This window comes from Panicum virgatum, chromosome 4N (assembly GCF_016808335.1).
Source record: "Panicum virgatum strain AP13 chromosome 4N, P.virgatum_v5, whole genome shotgun sequence".
Taxonomy (NCBI): domain Eukaryota; kingdom Viridiplantae; phylum Streptophyta; class Magnoliopsida; order Poales; family Poaceae; genus Panicum; species Panicum virgatum.
In genome coordinates, this window is record NC_053148.1 from 47607670 (window position 1) to 47628283 (window position 20614).

A 20614-nucleotide genomic window follows, 5' to 3' on the forward strand; every position below is an offset into this window, starting at 1 on the left:
TGGTAGGACGGCGTAACAGAGCCACAGGTGTATGCAAGTTGGGATCATCGTCCAGGGCAGGCGTAGCAAACAACCGTGTAAAGTCGTCGAAGTTGGCCCCGTCGTTGTCTCGAGACCATCCTACAGATCACAAAAAACAAATTTTACGCAACGTTCAATAGGTAAACGTAATTCCGTACAAATTATTGTATGTACCCTGTGTTGGAGGTGGTGGTGGTGGTGGTGGATAGGAAGAAGCTCCGTCATATTCTCCTGGCGGCGGCATAGGGTGATACGAAGGAGGCTCCGCTCCGGTGAACTGTTGTGATCCTGAGTGTAAATAATAACGTATGAGCCTTCGACCATAAAACATAAGCAAATAAAATTATGCACCACATATTTATCTAAAGTCCCTGCAGTTGGTGTCATAGAGGTAAATTGAGTTCCTTGAAATGGAGCCCCTTGCGAGGCACCTAGCCCCCTCCATAGGGCTGAGAACCGGGGTACCCGTATCCTGTGTGGAGTCGTATTTAAATACTGCCTACAAACATACAGATCAGTAAATATCACACCATACCTTCGTACTATCGGTGGTATGAGGGAGGCTGCTGCCATGCGGGACCACAAGGAACCGACGTCGATGCTTGCGACGATCCGTAGGAATCCTCGTACTCCGTCCGCGTACCAAAGGTCTGAAGGGTGCCTCGGGCTCTATCACATTGAGTGGTCCAGGCCTCGAGTTGCGCCGGCATGCTCATCGTAGACCCGCCATGAATCCTCATTACATTCAGTGAGCAATCTAATTCAAGCAACCTACACATTTCGAACTGCAACCAAGGAAATTTAGTACACAAATCTTAAAAAATCGAAAATGCCGTCAACATTTACTCACCGCCCCAGCTAGTGCCTCATCCCTATGTCGTGCATAGCCATCCTGCGAAGTCGCAACATGCGGCTGTGGATGCATGTCAGCATACGTCAAACGGCAACGAGTCTTCGGTTCGTACCAGGTCAGGTACGCCCGAAACGAAGCCTCAGTGTGTGGACCGGTATCCTCAGCCAACTGCTCGTCTGCATCATCCCACGTAGCCACCCACGGTTGTAATCTAGTGACCCACATTGTCGAAAAAGGTTGTCCAGCCCTTGATAAACTACACGTTAAATAGAAATTAGTTACACGTTATTAGTACATGGAAACTTATACGTTTTTGTTACCTATGATCGTGGCGTTGAACACGATCCAACGCTGAAGACACAGAGAAAGACTGGCGTTGACCAAACTGCCTCATGACTCTGTCCGGGCAGTGGGCCTCAACTGCAACGTCGTACACCAAAGCTGCTGTAGTCATCCATAGACCTTGGTCCTGTGTGCACACCAAAGATATCTCAAGCGGTGCACGTATAGCTATAGCTGAAGGACTGTATGGCTCCCACACAATATCTTCTGGGGTCAATCGATCAAATTCTGCAAAAACTCAGGATAAGACCACCGGGTCTGTACATGTGCCCATGTTTTCTTCAAAAATAAAAATTATGTGTCCATAAGAAAGGTATTGAAGGAACAATGTATGACCATAGTATGCATAGAATACAAACTTTTATCGGGTCCATACCTGTCGAGAGTACCAGAGAGTCTCCATGGTGGGCCTGTCGTCCTCCGTGTCACCATACATATCCGGCTTGTATGGTGACTGGTCAATCATGGGACGACCGATAGCAATCCTCTCGTAAGACCAAAGCTGTAGCAGAATTGGCCACCCCGTTAGGACAACAATCCTATCATTCTGCCGTGATGCCTTGCAGAGTCCACGATATGTGCATGCAAGAACCGCTGAACCCCAACTATATAAGGGTATGGCATCCTCATCTGCATCGGCGATTTTCTGTGCGTAGGGCACAAGCACCCTATCAACACAGTGACCATGTGAGTTGTTGAATATGATGTACCCAAACAACCACAGCAGGTATGCCTCGAGTGATCTAGTCGCACTGTACTCATCAGCATCGACTACCAACAGATCCGGCTGCAATGAAGTACGAACATTGAGAATAAGAAACACATGATGTATTTCAAAGCCATAAAATACATTAACACATCGTTTTGTAGGAAGTTGTACCTGAAACTGTAGGAGCCATGACTTGGAAGGGCCTTTCGACTGTGGGTGCTCATTGAAATCTTCAGGATCAATCGTGGTGGCAACACCTGCAAAACGTTGCTCAAGATCCTCCAGCCACGTAGAAGGTACCATGCGGGGCCCAACAGCGTCTCCGGTGATAGGAAGACCAAGCAGCATCGCAACGTCCTGCAGAGTTGGTGCCATCTCCCCACAAGGGAGGTGGAACGTGTGTGTCTCAGGTCTCCATCTGTCAACGAGAGCTGAAAGTAGAGACCTGTCTAGCTTCACTAAGGCACTCTCAGCAAGACGAGCCACAGTGAGAAGACCTGCCTCGCTCAGCCTGCATCATACAGTGCACAAACGTTAGTACATTATGTAACGAAATGTATAACGGATAAAAACAGAAAATAGACGACATATCACCTGGGCACCAATCGTGGGTCTACAGGAACCAACTCTGCAGGTGGACGTGGACACAACACGTTGAGTTGTTGGTGCTGAACCACAACAAGGAAGGATCGGTGGCCCGAGTTTATTGTTGGGTCCAGCAACGCAAGAGTAACCCCCGGCCATACCTACCACGTAAGATCAAAACAATGCAATAGAATCACACACATATAAATTAAATAGTACTATCGTACAACACTATATGTCCATACATAATAAAATTATATTGTTACATGCTACCATCTGGTTCAACTACACATACATACATAATAAAATTATATTGTTACATGCTACCATCTGGTTCAAATACATATCTATACATAACTGTACCTAAATCCTTAATCTAATACTAATCACTACTAACATTAATTAATCAAATTGCTAATGTACTGTATCAACGCTAATCACTACAAGTTACTACAACTAAACTTGAAACCTATATTTTTACCTTAACCACTATAGTACCACTAAATCCTTAATTAAAATCCTTAATGTACCACTAATCACTCCTGACAATAATTAAAATAATTGCCAATCTACTGTGTCAACAAAAATAATTACAACATAATCTATTTGTAAAATGTGGAAAATTTTAGTTACCTGCAATCGTCGGCTTGAAAATCCGGCAGGGCTTCGCCGCTTCTCCTCTCTCCCTCACCCATCCTATCCCTCCCTCCTCTCTTTTATTTTTTTCTGGATTTTTAGTGAGGCAAATGAGGGATGGGGTGGCAGTCAAACCCTTATATAGTGAACGGGAGGCGGCCGCCCCGCTGCCGGGCGGCCTGGGGGGCGACCGCCCCGCTGCCGGGCGACCGGTCCTCCAGAGACCCAGACGCAAATTTTTTGCGAAAAATTTCGCAGAAAAACCCCTGCCGCCCGGCAGCAGGGCGGCCAGGTGCCGGCCACCCGGCAGCAGGCGGCCGGGGTATATTTCTTTAAATTTCGAAAACAAAAATGTATTTTTATAAAAAACGAAATTGAAAAATATAAAAATTAAAAAAGCGCGAGAGACAGAGCACGGCCATGGGCCATCCCCACCAAGCGGGCACGGGGCGCAGGCAGGACCGCAGGAGCGCGACGCGGAGCCGCGGAGGGAAAGGGTAGTCGTGGTGGAGACGGACGCGAGCGCGAGGGAGGAGAAACCGAAGCGAGCGAGCGCAAAAAAACCCGGAAAAAACCAAGGAGATCAGGGGCAGAGGGGCGCAAAGGGTGCCCAGAGCAGGGGGAGGGAAGAAAATAAACTACTGGACAAACCCTAGCCGAGCCCCGGGTCCGCTCACCGCCTTCCCCCCACCCACCTGCCCCCCCCGCCCTCTGCCGTCCGCGATGCGCCGGGCGAAGCCGCCGCAGCCGCAGCCGTCGCCGTCGCCGGAGATCCGGTACCGCGGCGTGCGGAGGCGACCGTCGGGGCGCTACGCCGCCGAGATCCGGGACCCGGCCAAGAAGACCCCGATCTGGCTCGGCACCTTCGACTCCGCCGAGGCCGCCGCGCGCGCCTACGACGCCGCCGCCCGATCCCTCCGCGGGCCCACCGCCCGCACCAACTTCCCCAGCGCCGCGGCCCCCGCGCCGCGGCGCAGCAGGCCCCCCGCCGCCTCCGCCGCAGCGCAGGCGGCTGCGGCGGCGGCAGCGGCAGCGGCCACGTCCAGCCACAGCAGCAGCATAGAGTCGTGGAGCGACGGCGCGACCCGCGCCGCCGCCGCCGCCCTGGTGCGCAGCGCCGCCCCGACGGAGGAGGAAGACGAGGAGGACTGCCGCAGCTACTGCGGATCCTCGTCGTCCGTCCTCTGCGAAGACACCGGGGGCGACGACGCGGCCGCCTCCCGCGCGCCCCTGCCGTTCGATCTGAACCTGCCGCCGCCTCATGACGCGGCCGCCGACACCGATCAGATGGGTGCCCGCTACGACACGCTGCTTCGCCTCTAGCTCACGAGAACGACGGGGATCCCGTCCGAACCAGGAATCAGAGAAAGGATCGGGACCAGCGCGGCTCTCTGCTCCGACCTTGTCCTCCTCTGGCTGCTTATCCGGTGGTGTTCTCTCGCTAGATGGATAATTCTTGCCTTTTCCCCTTCTTTTTTCTTCTTTTTCCCCCTTCTTTCTTACCACGATGATGAAGAAGATGATGATTCGATATGTGAATAATTCTGTCATGTCCATGTAAGCTGCGAGGAAGGAAATCTGAGCTTTTCCTTATCTTTCTCTGTTATTTCGAGTGATATTGCTGCTGCTGTTGTTTCATTAGTTGGAAAGAATATGGAAGAAATCCAGAAAAAAAATATTTATACAGATCATTTGCTGCTGCTTTATCATCTCAGTGGGTTCGTCTGACTAAAGTGAGCTGAACATTCCTAATTCATCAACTTATTTGCAAAACACCAAATCAATGCATGCATTGCTAGCCACAAAGTTTCAAGTATAATGGGTAATGTTATCTGATCATTCTAAGCTAATACTTGGATTAGTTAAAGCTATCTGAATGTTCTAAGCCAATACTTCGATTATGTTTTGCAGTGGTTCTTCTCTCAAGCCAGCTGATTCTATTCTTTGCTATTTCTTATAAAAATTGGCTTAATAATAACTGGTCCCATTGATCATACTCTGTGACCTTGAAGCAAATTCTTGAAGATTCATCTTGTTACCCTGAAGCAAACTCTTGAAGACTACTTGTGGGACAGTGAATGATTTAGATGTCCACATGTGGTTGCTTGGGCATCGCCATGGTTGTATTTTCAGTTCATCTCATTCTGGTGTGTAAGGTGATGTGCAGCTCCTTCTGCTTATGCATGATTAGCCCCCTCTTTCAGTGTGTAGAAAAAATGCATATATCATCTGTTTGTTAAATTTTCCCATGTTCCCCCGAAACAAGGTGTCGAGTTGAAGTGTACAATGGTCATCTCCAATGTTTGATTTCATCATGCAATCTAAGTTTGATGAGGATGCTTTTTTTTTCTGATGCCTTGATTCTGATGCCTTTACTAGCATATTCAGCGTTTTTGATTGGAAAGAAGCGTTGGATCAAGCCGATAGGAGAAAAATTCTTGCTGCGTGTTCAATACTGGTCAGGCCAGCTGGGGCAGGAATTGGCAATACCCAAAGTGTAGCTGACGACTTTTTAGCTGTGCAAATGTATCTTGCCATGGCAGGGTACCCTGGTAGCTGGTACGTTGTGATCCTGAAGGTCTTAAGATTTGCCCTTTTTTTTTCATCTTGGGTCGGTCGTCACATCGAATCTTCCGAAGGTCCCGTTTAGTTTCAAAAAAGTTTTCATACTATTCGTCACATCAAATCTTCGGACACATACATGAAGCACTAACTGTAGTTGAAAAAAATAATTAATTACATAGTCTAATTGATTAACACAAGATGAATCTTTTAAGTCTAATTAGTTCATGATTGGACATTATTTGTCAAATAACAACGAAATATGCTACAGTGTCAAAATCCAAACTTTTTCACGAACTAAACACACTCGGTCATTATTGCCATTTGGCAGAGAAGTAGAATCCTCTACCCGCTGTACCGAATCTGCTTCTGCTGGCTAGGAGTAGGAGTTCACGGGACTCTGCCCTTGTTTAGATGCGAAAAGTTTTGGGTGTAAAGGACCGTAGCACTTTCGTTTGTATTTGATAATTATTATTTCATCATGAGTTAATTAGGTTCAAAAAATTCGTCTCGCAAATTATAGTCAAACTATGTAATTAGTTATTTTATTTAGTTACATTTAATACTTTATGCATGCGTTCAAAAATTTGAAAAATTTAATGTGATGGAGAATTTTGTAAAATTCTAAAATTTTAAATGCATTTAAATAAGGCTCTATTTGCTGGATACGTTCTCTGAATATTCGTATCTGTTCCTGGAACCCTTTTGCCCCTGCCATCTCTGAATATTCGTATCTGACACTCGACAAAGCGGAGCAGCCTTTTTCTCGCTCAGGGCTCGGTCCCTATCACTTTTTATTATTTAGAAGCATTAAATAAATTTTTTTATAAAAATTTTCCGCGGAACGCAGATGCTCTCACCCTCGCACTCGCATTCTATTAGCAGGAAATTCTTCGTACTGTGAAGTGTTTTTTTTAACATTGCCAGAAGCACTAAGAACTCATGTTGTTGAGAGCGTGGCTCAATGCAGATGGACTGCCGCGAAGTCCGAAAACGCGCCTACAGGAGTTCACACGCGCACACACACTCCGGCACCCCTACCAGCAAAATCCCTGGTGCCACACCCAAGCGATCCCAGACCGGAATCGAACCCAGGCGGATGGCCTCCACGACGGTAGGGCGCACCACTGCGCCGCAGGCGGCGTTGGCACTGTGAAGTGTGAACTGAGGAGAAAATTTGCAGACTGCTTTAGGCATCTCATGGCAGCCCAGAAGAAGAAGCCTGCTTTCGTGGGCCTCGTCTTGGGCTGGCCTGTAAGAAAGACTCAGGTGGTGGTGAGGCGGTGAGCCAACTCTTCTTCCTCCGTCATCGTCTTCTCTGAGTACTTTCTTCTCTCTCTTTTTTTAAAAAAAAGTTAATTAGCTGACCAAGTTCTATGACTAGGCAGTTCATTTTTTAAAAAGAAGTTAATCACCCAACACGCGGCCCACGTACACAGCGCGGCCCATTGTTGGGTATTTTAGAGTCACGAATAAATCCGCAAGCGCACGGATACCGTTGTAACTTTCACCTCAGAGTATTCCAAGGGTTATCGAATCCACAGGGAACGTGTGTGCACTCTCTTCTATTCTAATCAGTCCAAGGACACACTAAGATAAAGGGCAAGGGATGAGGGGATTCCTAAGATAGCGCTACTGCTGAGTTAAAGGTCGATCTCTCGGGCACAATACTCGCTTCGGGCACCGGCTTACAACTGGTCTGCCAGTCGACTCCGGCCAACAACTTTACGCTATATCCGAACATGGAGGATTACGGAGGACCAATAGGGCTATCACCACCTACGGCCTACCTCTACTAAACCGTGGGATATAAGGCAAACGAAGGATAACCCTTAGCCTAGACACCACGCCTACGCTACTAATTACTACTACAATCTAACTATGTATGATATCCCGTAGCAAACTACGACACTCTGTATGAATACAGAGCGACGAACCCGCGAGTAAGAGAACTGATCTCACTCAACTACTAGCATATACTATACCAAGTATAAAACTAGACATAGGAACCACGAATACTTACTAAACCCGAAGAATGTAGCAGCATCCGTAGAGGTACAAGCAGGGAGCAGAGAGCCGACACCCCGGCACTTCTCCTGAACTAATCTCTCACTCTCGTAGAGGTACAAAATGGAGAAGAGCGCCGAAGACCGGCGCCCCTCCTGAGTAACTCTACCCTCTCCCTACTCTAAGACAACTCTAAACCAAGAGAAGGCTTGGATGAGCACTTGATGAATGTGAACTCCAACTTGGTGGTGTATCCCTATTTTCACCCCCTCCCCTTGTATTTATAGGAGGGAGCCACCAGCCATTCGTCCGAGAACCGACCCAAACCGCCATGGAAGACCAACAGCACCTCGCCACGTGTCATCTGAGAGGCGGTGGGGCCCGTGGGCCGTCGCCACTAGGTCGGGCGACCTGAAGGTCGGCCGATCGTGGGCTGGGACCGTTTGGCCCAGTTTTCGGTCAGGTGGCTGCTAGGTGGACCCCATGTGATATACATGTGCAAGGGCCTGTCTTGAGGTGGTTTAGATGCTCTGGTGGGCCTGTGGATCCTCGTGAATGCGTCTGATTCGTTGAGAGGGTGTTGTCACGGATTGATGACGTGTCACCTTGCTTGTGGGCTGCATTCCTTCTCATGTGAGGCTATTTAGTGGGCCATTTGATCCTTGTACATAGTTGCGCATTTTGCCTTGAACTGGGGAGTGTGTTTCCCTGCTCATGAAGTGTGTTTTCACCCTTATTTCACCTGCATACAAATATTTACCAACACTCGTGGAAATGGTCAGTAATAAACCCCTACCACTATGTTGATGTTTATATTTTATGTATTTATGCAGGAGTTGACGGCCTAAATTTAGTACTTAAGAGCCGTCAACAACTCCCCCACACTTAGCCTTTGCTCGTCCTCGAGTAAAGCAGAAATGACTAAGGTGAAACATGAATTCCAAAGATATGAAGCGAGCATAAGAGATATTCCAAACCATACCTTGCACTTGTGAACTTGGAAATGTCTATCATGCCATTTTGGGTAGTTGAGGAATGGAATGGTCACGAATCAAATCACTTCTACTCCTCATGTCAAGTAGCTTGGGATTTTTTTCAATAAGTTTTCAAAACAAACCTTGCTTAGCTCCTCATTTGATTCTCTTGGATCGCTCAATGTGTATATGTCCTTGCCAAGGCATTTTACTTGCTTTTTCTTCATCCTACTTCTACTTATGGCTATATGTAGAGCTCAAGGTAGGGTATGAAGGATAAGGCATACTTGTATCACATGTATTGCAAAGTCAAAGACCGGATCCAAAGAGAAAAACAAGTCATACAATCAGATCAAAATGTGCACGTGCATGGATTGTGATGGATGGAATAGAAACTCCTTCTGTATGATCTCTCTCCCTATATAAATTCTTTTGAGAGCATGGCCATCTCTTTTTTTCTTCTTTCTCTTTTTTTTCCATGGACATTCATGTGTCCATATTTTTTTCTTTCTATATTTTTTTTCTCAATACTTGGACCTTCATGTGTCCATTTTTTTTCGATTGCTCATGCCTCTCTGTTTTTTTTAACAAAAACTGGAGAGAGAGACCAACACATATAGTGGAGCATTTATTTTGTGGAATGAGTGGACGGTACAATGCTAACTTCTCAAAGAAGCATAGCAATGGGGGATATGGTGTGCACGTGAATCTTGATCATGAAAGCATGAAAAGAATTCTCTCAAGGGTCACAACAATTTGACAAAGCTCAATGCAAAAACAAGCAGCATATGTGTAAATGGTTTTCAAGCTAAAACATCATATGGCTTTGGTAGGACTTTGGCATATCAAAGAGGAGCTTTGCAAGGATTTTAGAAATTTTCAAAATAAAATTCCCGAGCACTTAAACAATAAGGAGCGAAGATCATATCATTCAAACCATATCTCAAACATAAACTACTTAGATAAGCATGCTTTCCTAAGGATTTTTGTTCACAAGCATCAAGATGATAAGCATGGAATAGAACATATGCAAGCCAACCATAGGAAACATGTAGAGCAGGTGCAACACATTGATTCACTTTGAATTTGATTTTAGTAAGATTCAAAGACCATTCAAACTCATGAATCAAAGAGAGTTGATAGGTATAGGATGCACATACTATCGCTCTTTAAGAAGGTGGGGATCAAGGCAATGGTGATTCAGCCAAGCCACTAGGTGGCTGGCTGAATTTGGTGTCCTTGCCTTGTCTCTTGTCATGTTGGTGCAGATGATGTTGTGCGATACATATGTGGGAGATCTCGAACGTGTATGGCACTGATGATCTTGAGAGATCTCCCCCACACTTGTTCATGTACCTGGTGTTGTATTCAACGGGATGGTGGAAAAGAAATAATGGCTCTGCTGGTTTTAAGAACCAGGGAGCTCCTAAAATTTATTTCAACTAAAATTTAATCTTACCAAGATACTTACTCAAGCAAGGCTGAACTAAGATTGCATCAACATGAGTATGTTTGGCAACATTAATCCAAAATCTTATCTTACCTTTCCATTTGAATCCAGCTCAATGACTCACCCAATCGGATTTAAAGATTTCTGCAGGGGTTAGTCCACATATGCAACCAATATCTATACAAGTATTAACTCTAGAACATTAATCAAACTTGACACAAAGTCTAGTTTGACTGATGAGGACATTTTAACCTAAGCACCATGCTTAATTTAAAACACCTATGAATGTGTTGCATGCTACACATTCAAACTGGAGCATACAAGAGTAGATAAAGGAAGCATGAAGCATGATTAAGCTTTATTCAAAGGGAGATAGGTATGAGTACGAACCTGGCGATCCTCGGGCGACCTCCCGGTAGGGCTTTGTTTAATGTCAAAAGCAGGACATTGAGAGCACTTACCATGGTGTCTTGTTGATGAAGACTCAATGTTGTCACCATGTCAATTCCTCACATTTTTTTTCTTTTTTTTATAGAGAGCAAGATGCAGGAACTAACACAAATTCGAAGACAAAATATGGATTGAGAAAGAACTTACTTCGGGGTACTCATATACCTCCCCCACACTTGGAGTTTGTAAAACTTCAAGTATATGGAGTTCAAGTTTCCTTCTGTAGTTGTTCCTTCATCAAGGCATATCGAGGGGTTGTAGTTGGTGTAGCTCTCATGTTCGTAGGTGTTGCTTGTCTGTCATTCTTCTTGATCTTCCCCTGAAAATGTTAGCGACTAAAAATACCCGAAGGAAAAAATACATCCTAGAACATGCTCTTGCTTTTATTGAAGGGAAATAAATAAGTAAATAAATAAATGATAATCTGGGCTATCTCCCGACAGTGCTTTGTTTTTATGGTCATAAGCTCGACCATGAGACCCCTTGTAGCCATCATTGGTGATGGGTCATTTCACCACCAATTGTTATAGCTAGTTACAAGGTTAGTGCCACGGTGCACCCACGAAATTTGCAATGTTTACGATAAACAAATGCGTCTACAACCACCCTCCTGAAGATTTTGCAGGAAAACACCTTGGAGTGATTGCTTTTCTCGTGTGTGCGCGAGGCACTAAGCAAGCCTGACTCTGGAGAGGCATTAAATGAGCATGGTTCTTGTGGTATTTCAGGGGTGAAACTCCCATGCTTATCTGAGGAATCCTTTACTTTGGACTCCAGAGTCGGTGCCTCATCAAATTCCATGGCCCATGTATTCTCCATCTCAAGAGATTCATCGTGGGAAATCGTAGTTGGATCTTGATCATGGTCAAGAACAACTTTCTTGGGGCCAGAGGGAAGAGGCTCAAACTCAATCGGAGGTCTAGGGGGAGTCTCGAACTCGGATATATCTACGGGTTCGACGGAATCATCTTCCTCCTCGATGAATCTTTCAGCATCTTTTTCGAGGAGGGATTCCGGTGAGTCAACAAGGAGAATTCCCTTAACCTCTTCGATTGGTTCAGAGTCAAGGGAAGGTTCTGTCATGGAGTTTGTGGATTTAGCAATTTGGACAAAAATAGTCTTTTTCCCTAGATGGATTTCGAGCTTATTTTGAGTCGGAGCATTCGTGAAAAATTTCTCAATGGGTTGCCCAACTAAGAGATCGAAGTCTTGGACGTCAAAGATATGAAAGTCAAGGATTACTTCGACGTCCTCGTGTCTAACAGACACGTTCTGCAATGTCCCATATGCTTCCTGGATTTCTCCAGAGGAAGTCTGGAAGGTTTTGTCGGTTTGAACCAACGGCTCATCTCGCAAATGGCGAAATGCGCATTCGCTAGAGATGTTAGCCCCGACAGAGGGACTATAGAGGGTGTCTACCTGGGTTCCTTTTATGATGCAAGGAAGGGTTGAAGGAGGAGAGCTGATCCGAAGTACTTCTGATGATAGCTCCATCTCTCTCAACCGCTTGCTGCTCATAATGGTCGTTGACTTCTTAACATTTTGCCTACAGAAGGCAGCTTCTATGGGGTATGTAGAAGCAACGGGAACCGAAGGTCTCCTCTTGCAGACATAATTCGAGGTGTTTTCAAAATTTTTAGAAATATCATCCTCGAATTTGAAATGGAGTTCTGGAGTTCGAATTTCTTCTTTCTCCAAAACTCGTGGTTCAGGAGAGGTTTCTAGGGCCGAATATAAGGGTGTGAATAGTGAACGATCGAGTTCAGCTGCTAGAATGTCCTCATCACTTGACTTGCGCTGTTCTTGAGAGGGTGTAAACTCGGCTACAAAGGAAGTGTTCTCGCTAATAATTTCTAAGATTTCCATGCCTTCGGCTAGAGTCTTGTGGGCAAAATACCCTCCAGCGGTCATGTCAAGGTAAGATGCGGAGTCCATGTCGAGCCCCGAGTAAAAGTGGTCAAGCAACACATAATCGGGTAACGATAAGACAGGGCTGGATTTTACTATAAGTAAAAATCTAGCCCAAGCCGCACCTATAGATTCCTTCTCATTCTGCTGAAAGCAGATGATATCCTTTCGTAGAGCAACGAGCCGGGACTCAGGGAAAAACTTGAGACAAAACTCATCTCTAAGTTCACCCCAGTTTCCGTTCATACTCGCTGCGATATGCGTGTACCATTGTCTAGCCTCCTCTACAAGAGAAAAAGGAAACACCTTCCACCTAAGGGTATCGCGTGACATGCTTGTGATTGCACAGCATGAATACACTAGCTCAAACTCTCCCAGATGGTGGTATGGGTTTTCGCTATCTAACCCAGAGAAGGAAAGCTCCCAAACCATAGCGATAAGGTCGGGACGGAGTTCATAGCCGGATGAAAGGATTGGGTGCTCAGAGAATGGTGGCTCAAGGAACTCGCCTGTAGGAGCAGAAAAGTCTCGGATGGAAGGCTGCTCCGTGGTAGCGGGGGTTGAGGTAGCAGAAAGAAAATTGAAGATGATACGGAATAAATTCCGTAGGATAGAGAAGCTCTTAAAGGACAGCTTCCCCATGGATAGCGGGGGTGAAGGTAGAAGGAAAGAAAAGGAAAAGACACGAGAAGACTAGGATCGAAGAAAGATACAGCAACTGTTCCCCAGCAATGGTGCCAGAAAGCTTATTGGGTATTTTAGCGTCACGAATAAATCCGCAAGCACACGGATACTGTTGTAGCTTTCACCTCAGAGTATTCCAAGGGTTATCAAATCCACAGGGAATGTGTGTGCACTCTCTTCTATTCTAATCAGTCCAAGGACACACCATGATAAAGGGCAAGGGATGAGGGGATTCCTAAGATAGCGCTACTGCTGAGTTAAAGGTCGATCTCTTGGGCACAATACTCGCTTCGGGCACAGGCTTACAACTGGTCTGCCAGTCGACTCCGGCCAACAGCTCTACGCTATATCTGAACGTGGAGGATTACGGAGGACCAATAGGGCTATCACCACCTACGGCCTACCTCTACTAAACCGTGGGATATAAGGCAAATGAAGGATAACCCTTAGCCTAGACACCACGCCTACGCTACTAATTACTATTACAATCTAACTATGTATGATATCCCGTAGCAAACTACGGCACTCTGTATGAATACAGAGCGACGAACCCGCGAGTAAGAGAACTGATCTCACTCAACTACTAGCATATACTATACCAAGTATAAAACTAGAGATAGGAACTACGAATACTTACTAAACCCGAAGAATGTAGCAGCATCCGTAGAGGTACAAGCAGGGAGCAGAGAGCCGACACCCCGGCACTTCTCCTGAACTAATCTCTCTCTCGTAGAGGTACAAAATGGAGAAGAGCGCCGAAGACCGGCGCCCCTCCTAAGTAACTCTACCCTCTCCCTACTCTAAGACAACTCTAAACCAAGAGAAGGCTTGGATGAGCACTTGATGGATGTGAACTCCAACTTGGTGGTGTATCCCTATTCTCACCCCTCCCGTTGTATTTATAGGAGGGAGCCACCAGCCATTCGTCCGAGAACCGACCCAAACCGCCATGGAAGACCAACAGCACCTCGCCACGTGTCATCTGAGAGGCGGTGGGGCCCGTGGGCCGTCGCCACTAGGTCGGGCGACCTGAAGGTCGGCCGACCGTGGGCTGGGACCGTTTGGCCCAGTTTTCGGTTAGGTGGCTGCTAGGTGGACCCCATGTGATATACATGTGCAAGGGCCTGTCTTGAGGTGGTTTAGATGCTCTGGTGGGCCCGTGGATCCTTGTGAATGCGTCTGATTCGTTGAGAGGGTGTTGTCACGGATTGATGACGTGTCACCTTGCTTGTGGGCTGCATTCCTTCTCATGTGAGGCTATTTAGTGGGCCATTTGATCCTTGTACGTAGTTGCGCATTTTGCCTTGAACTGAGGAGTGTGTTTCCCTGCTCATGAAGTGTGTTTTCACCCTTATTTCACCTGCATACAAATATTTACCAACACTCGTGGAAATGGTCAGTAATAAACCCCTACCACTATGTTGATGTTTACATTTTATGTATTTATGCAGGAGTTAACGACCTAAATTTGGTACTTAAGAGCCGTCAACACCCATCCGCACCCCACTCGAACCCGCGGGGCAAACTCCGCCTCGCTCGAGGACTCCCTTTCGAGGCCCTCGACAGCGCCCCGCGTCTCCGTCTCGCTCGAGGGTAGCGAGCCTACCCTCGGGGGAGCGGAGCGTCTCCGCCTCGCTCGAGGGTAGCGAGCCTGCCCTCGAGAGAGCAGATCGACTCCGCCTCGCTCGAGGCCACCCCTCGACAGGAAGGACAAACGTCCCTTCCGCTCACCCACCCGCCGTACGGAGGTATTAAATGCCAACCACCCCTCCACAGCGCCCGGGTCAGACGGCGTCAGGCCGCCATTACTCACAGTGGCTGTGACCGGAGTCCCGTCCGCCAACTCTGATCACTGCTCCATCATTCCGGACACTGTGGTGACACTGTGGGAACCTGCGACGCAGTGAAAGACGTGCTCAGCACTGCTCCAGCGACTGTACTGCCAACTCCCCATACCTCCTTCAAACTCCCCCCTCCGCGGAGCCCTCGAGCGGCATGGGCACGACCCTCGGAAGCGGCTCTGGACTTGACCAGGACAAGACCCTAGCCTGCAGGACCCTCGGAACGTCGTCACGCCACACCTGGAGGACGGTACCCCCTACAGCAACGACCACGCCGCCCGCTGGAGCTACAAGGACACCGGCTCGATCTCCGCAAGGCCAAGGACGACGCCCACGCCAGACGCCATACCCCACAATATACTTTCCACAGTGCTCGACCACTGCACCCCCGCGATTTGGGGAGAAGACGACGACTTCCACGATCTCCTGTGCATGTACACCGCCCCTCCTTGTTTCTTTAAAAGGAAGAGGCGGGCTTTATCTTGAGGTCGATCGATCCGATAGAACACAACACTCAGCACTACTCACAGAACGCATACGCTCTTCTGAGCCCCGATATTGGCACTCGCCTCATTCGACTCTACCTCTAGCAGAGACCTGGGAGCCTCCCTCCCTCTCTCGCCTCGCTTGTACCCCCTACTACAGGCACCCCCGGTGCAAGACAGTACAATGCTCTCGCACACCCCTTTACTGGATGTACGCCCCCCCGGCCGAAACCAGGATAAACTCGTGCGTGACTGTGTTGCCTCTTACATCAATCATCTGGGACGAGGAACACGCAGCATCATCACTAGTTGGGTCCGGACCGCCGGGTCAGGACACCGACAAAAGCTATTACATCGAAAGAGAATTTTACGTGCATGAGTATTAAATCTAGATGAAATAAAAAACGAATCGCTTGAATTTTACGGGTTAGGAACACGCAGCATTGTCGGGTGCCACAATTAGGGACACCCTAATTGGGGTACAAAGATCGCTTTTAAAACACGAATACCTGTTAAGGCAACTGGGCCCACGAAGGCCCACGGCCTGCTTCCTATTCGGAAGAAAGGAAAGGACTCAAAGAAGCCCAGGATGCGGCCCATTCACATCCCCCTCGAACCAAAAGAACGATCTCCGCTTCGGTCGAGGGTCCCTCTCGGGCCCGCTGGGCAATCTCCGCCTCGCTCGAGGGTAGCGGGTCTGCCCTCGAGCAGGTGACTCATCTCCGCCTCGCTCGAGGCCCTCTCACGGCACAAGGGACAAACGGCCCCGCCGCCCAACCGACCGCCGTACGAAGGCATTAAAGGCCAGCCACTCCGCCACGGCTCAAATGACGAGCGGCGCCAGACCGCCGCTCCCGCGGTGGATGTGACCGACGCCCCATCTGCTGACCCCGGTCACCGCTCCGCCACCCCGGTCGCTGTAGCAACACTGTGGACATTCAATGCGGGGCAATACAAGTTGGCGCCGCCCCCGTTACTGTTCTGCCGACATCAACCATCCGGACTCACCTCCCGCTGGGGAAGGGGTCCGGCGATGTCACGTGTCCTTTCGAGAAGGACGCTCTGCACGCACGGGCAGGGACCCCGGACCTCCCCCTTATGGGGTCCGGGACTTCCACGCGCTCCTGGACCTTCTAGTGTGCACGCCCGCACTCCGACCAGGGGGTCCGGGACCGTCCCACGCCATTACTACCGCCGGGACACTGCAGGACGACCGGCGCAATCTTCGCGGGACCAAGGACGGAACCCAGGACGACAACGACGCGCGCCGCCTTCCCACATTACACTTTCTACAGTGTTCGACCACAGTACCCCCGCGATTTAAGATGAAATGATGACTTCCATATCCCCACTCATGTGCACCGCCCTTCCTTGTGACTATAAAAGGAGGAGGTGAGCTTCCTTAGGCGGGGTTGGCAGCAGGTTCTCTGGTTTTTCTCCGTCAAAAAGGCCTCAGCACTACTGAGCACTCACCCCAACCGACTCCACTCCTAGCAGAGACTTGGGAGCTTCCCTTCCTCTCTCGCTTTGCTTGTATCCCCTACTACAAGCACTCCGGGTGCAAGATAATACAGTGCCCTCGCACACCCCCTTTGCTGGACATACGGCCCCGCGGCCGGAACCAGGATAAAACCGTGCGTTACTGTGTTGCCTCTTGCATCATCATCTGGGACGAGGAAACACGCAGCATTTACTAGTTGGGATTCAGGCCCCCCGGGTCGGAACACCGACAAGCATCATCACTAGTTTGCTTATAAATTACGAGATGAATCTAATGAGTCTAATTAGGCTATGATTAGACACTAAATTACTACAGTAACTTCTACAGTATATATGTGCTAATGTCAGATTAATTAGTTTTAATAAATTCATTTTGTAATTTATAGACGAGTTTTGTGATTAGTCTCTGTTTAATACTTCAAATGTGTAAAGATTCTATTTTAAAAACTTTATATGGGCAACTAAACTAGACCTAGGCAGGTCTCAAAAGTCAAAAGAAGGGAATTCTTTGACAGTTTGACTAGGAGACAGTTTCACTTCACTGCAACATGCTTCGTCCTCCCCGGTCAGCAGACAGCGGCAAGCGCCAATCGACTTGGTCATATGGGGGTGCAATTTTTTTTTTTGTTTCACACGTTTAGGGACGTTGCCGCGCAGGCCGTTCGACCCCGATTCCGTGTATCACCTGTGTTTTTTTTTACAATCGCAGGTTTCGAGATTATGCAAGTTGGACTAATATTTCGTCAATCAGAATTCTAATTAAAACTTGGACAAATCAATCGGAATTCCAATTGGATTCCGGACGATCAATGTCTTGCATGATTACAACATGATGGCAACACGACCTGTACATAGAGTAAACGTGTACAAAATTGGTGATATATATAGATTTATTATATTATCCGTAGCAATACATGGGCATTATGCTAGTAGCATATAATTGAGCACCTACATATTACAAGCAATCGAGTTTCAAAAATATTTTCTTGTTTTGATACTGCATTATCGTGAATTTTTCATTATAATTACATAAATTGCAGTGACAATTTTCAGCCAAAAAATAGACAAATTTTCACAAACCTTAAGCTAAGGGTTCGGTTGACCTTGCTTGCCCTAATGCTCGCGCCGCCCACTGCCGCTGTCTGCGACTACGACTCGTGAAGTCGCGCCAGGGGGTGATTGCGGGAGGGAGGGATCGGGAGGAGGGGAGCGCTCGCCGGGAGGGAGCAGGATCATGGGCCGTTGCGCGGGGAGAGGGAACCGTTGGAGGTGAGCTGCTTCGTGTTTTCGAGCACATTATGCTATTGTGCTGTTAATTTTTTATTTTTATATATTGTTTAAAAAATACTATATATAAAGTTATTTGCTAAAAATAATATGTACAACCGAATACTTTTGGATAACAATGAACCCGCTCTGCACGCAATCGAAAACTAGCAAAGCATGCTCAGGGAAACTTGCCACGTACTCTCAATCTGATGGGCAATGACTGTGATGCTGTGCGCGCACGGCAAGATTTGTGTGCCGCGCGCACATAGCACCACAGCCATTGTCCATCGGCAGCGGGCTTGGCAGCGCGCTGCCACTCGCGATTGCGATTAGCTTTCCCGAACGCGCGAACCTGTTTCGTCACCGCACGAAGCGTGTGCGAGCACGCCGCGGGCTGGCGGCGGCGGTGGTGACCCGTCGCGCTCGCTCACCAGCACGCGGGGTGCGGTGGCGACTGGCGAGGCGCGGCCGCCGAGTAAGGGCCAAGCCGTGCGCCCTGTCGGCGGCTGGACCGGCGCATGCCGCCGCGCGCCGCTGCATGCCACTCGCTCGCTCCTCCGCACGGACCACACCTCCCGTCGCCGTCCTCCGAAAATTATCTTTTGACACCCGCGCATTTCTTCAAAAAACAAAAAAATCTGACACCCGCGCGACATGCACACGGCAGCCACGCCCGAGGGAATCTCTGCGCTGCCCCGCGCGGCGGCCCACGTCCACGGCTCCACGTTTCTTTTTCTCACCGCGCGTCACTGCTGCTGCCTTTTTGCCGTTCGCTCAACAACTTCTGCTCGCCCCGTTCCGTACTGTTGTTCATCACGTGGATGTGGTCCCTTCCTGCCCGGCGGCGGTACGCTCCGTTCTCCTCTGCTCGTTTCTCCGGATCTCACTGCGCCACCGACCGACCGGCGCACCGTGAGGCTCCCAAACCCAACCCAGCATTGCGGCTCGCGAGCAGGGTTCACCTTCCCGACCGGTCCGGCCAAACCGGAGGAGTCCGGTTCCGGTATACCGGTCCGGTTTGGTCGGTAACCGGTCGGAACCGGTTAAATTCAAATTTGAATTCAAAAGCCGCCGTGCAATCGGTTCCAACCAGTTTACTGGCTGGTTTGACCAGTTTACCTGCCGGTTTGACTAGTAACCGGCCAAATTCAAAAAAAATTTGGTTTAAATTCAAATGCCCGCAAAGTATACTAAATGAATATTTATATAACATGTTTTAGTCTAAATGAATCCTCCAATCCTTTTTTTACTACTTTTACATTGTATTTGTATATTTTTGTATGCACGTTTTTTTGTTTAACTTCAAATCCCCGCAAACTATACTAAATGAATGAATTTTTAAGAAAATTTGACACCATTAGATTCGTCGCACCTTGAAGTATTTTTAGGATTTTTTGAGAATTTTTCATTTTTTTGAATTTAAATTTGAATTTTGAATTTGAGCCGGTTTGGTACCGGTCCAAACCGGAACCGGGCCGGACCGGTTCCCACCGGTTTGGTGAACCCTGTTCGCGAGGCATGAGAGCACGAGCGCCAGCAACAGAATGGAACAAAACGGCGCCGAGCCCCGAGGAGGCTTTTCGACGTGGGTCTTGTTTAGATCCAAAATTTTTATGTTCAAAAACATTACATCAAATATTTAGACAGATGCATGGAGTACAAAATGAAGTGTATTTACAAAACTTTTTATATGGATGGGCCGTAAATCGCGAGACGAATTTAATGAGCCTACTTAATCCATAATTTGTAACAGCAATGCTACAGTAACCATCCGCTAATTATGGATTAATTATGAATTAATTACCGCGATTTACAACCTATTTATGTAAAAAGTTTTATAAATAAACTTCATTTAGTACTTCAAATTAGCAAGATTCCATGCCTAAAAAATTTGGGCAAACATCTAAACACGGCCCTGGTCTGCCTCTGTCCCTGTTTGACGTCGGTCCCCTTGCCTGTTGACTTTGCACAGAGTCGGTCGCCGTGTGTGCGCGTGGCCCCGGTGCCCGTGTGTTGTCTCGCGCGCACATCTCTCGGTTTTGAACTTTTTTTTTTGAAATAAATCTCGGTTTTGAACTTTGAAGGCATGACACGGGCAAGAGGATGAGTGTGGCCCAGCATGTCACGAGCTGGAGCTGGAGGCCAGCACCACGAGACCCCACACGCGGCGCGCGATTTCTCATGCCGCCCTGCGTGTGTGTAGCGTAGTGGAGCAGATCGCAGAAGCTTTTTTTTTTTGACAGGAACAGAGCGCAGAAGCTGTGTGAAAGGGAGCTGGGCTTTTTGCGTGAAAGCTGGGTGGAGGCGTGAGCAATCGATCCCCATCATGGCATCATGG

The 20614-nt window shown here is 48.0% G+C and overlaps 1 protein-coding gene across 1 annotated transcript; it reads left to right on the forward strand.

The window, feature by feature from the left end:
• The first annotated feature begins 3654 nt into the window (after positions 1-3654).
• Positions 3655-4852, forward strand: LOC120668576 (ethylene-responsive transcription factor 3-like). Its single transcript, XM_039948321.1, has one exon. It carries the CDS (start codon positions 3870-3872, stop codon positions 4467-4469), a length of 600 nt encoding a protein of 199 aa, XP_039804255.1. The 5' UTR covers positions 3655-3869; the 3' UTR covers positions 4470-4852.
• The last annotated feature ends 15762 nt before the right edge of the window (positions 4853-20614 follow it).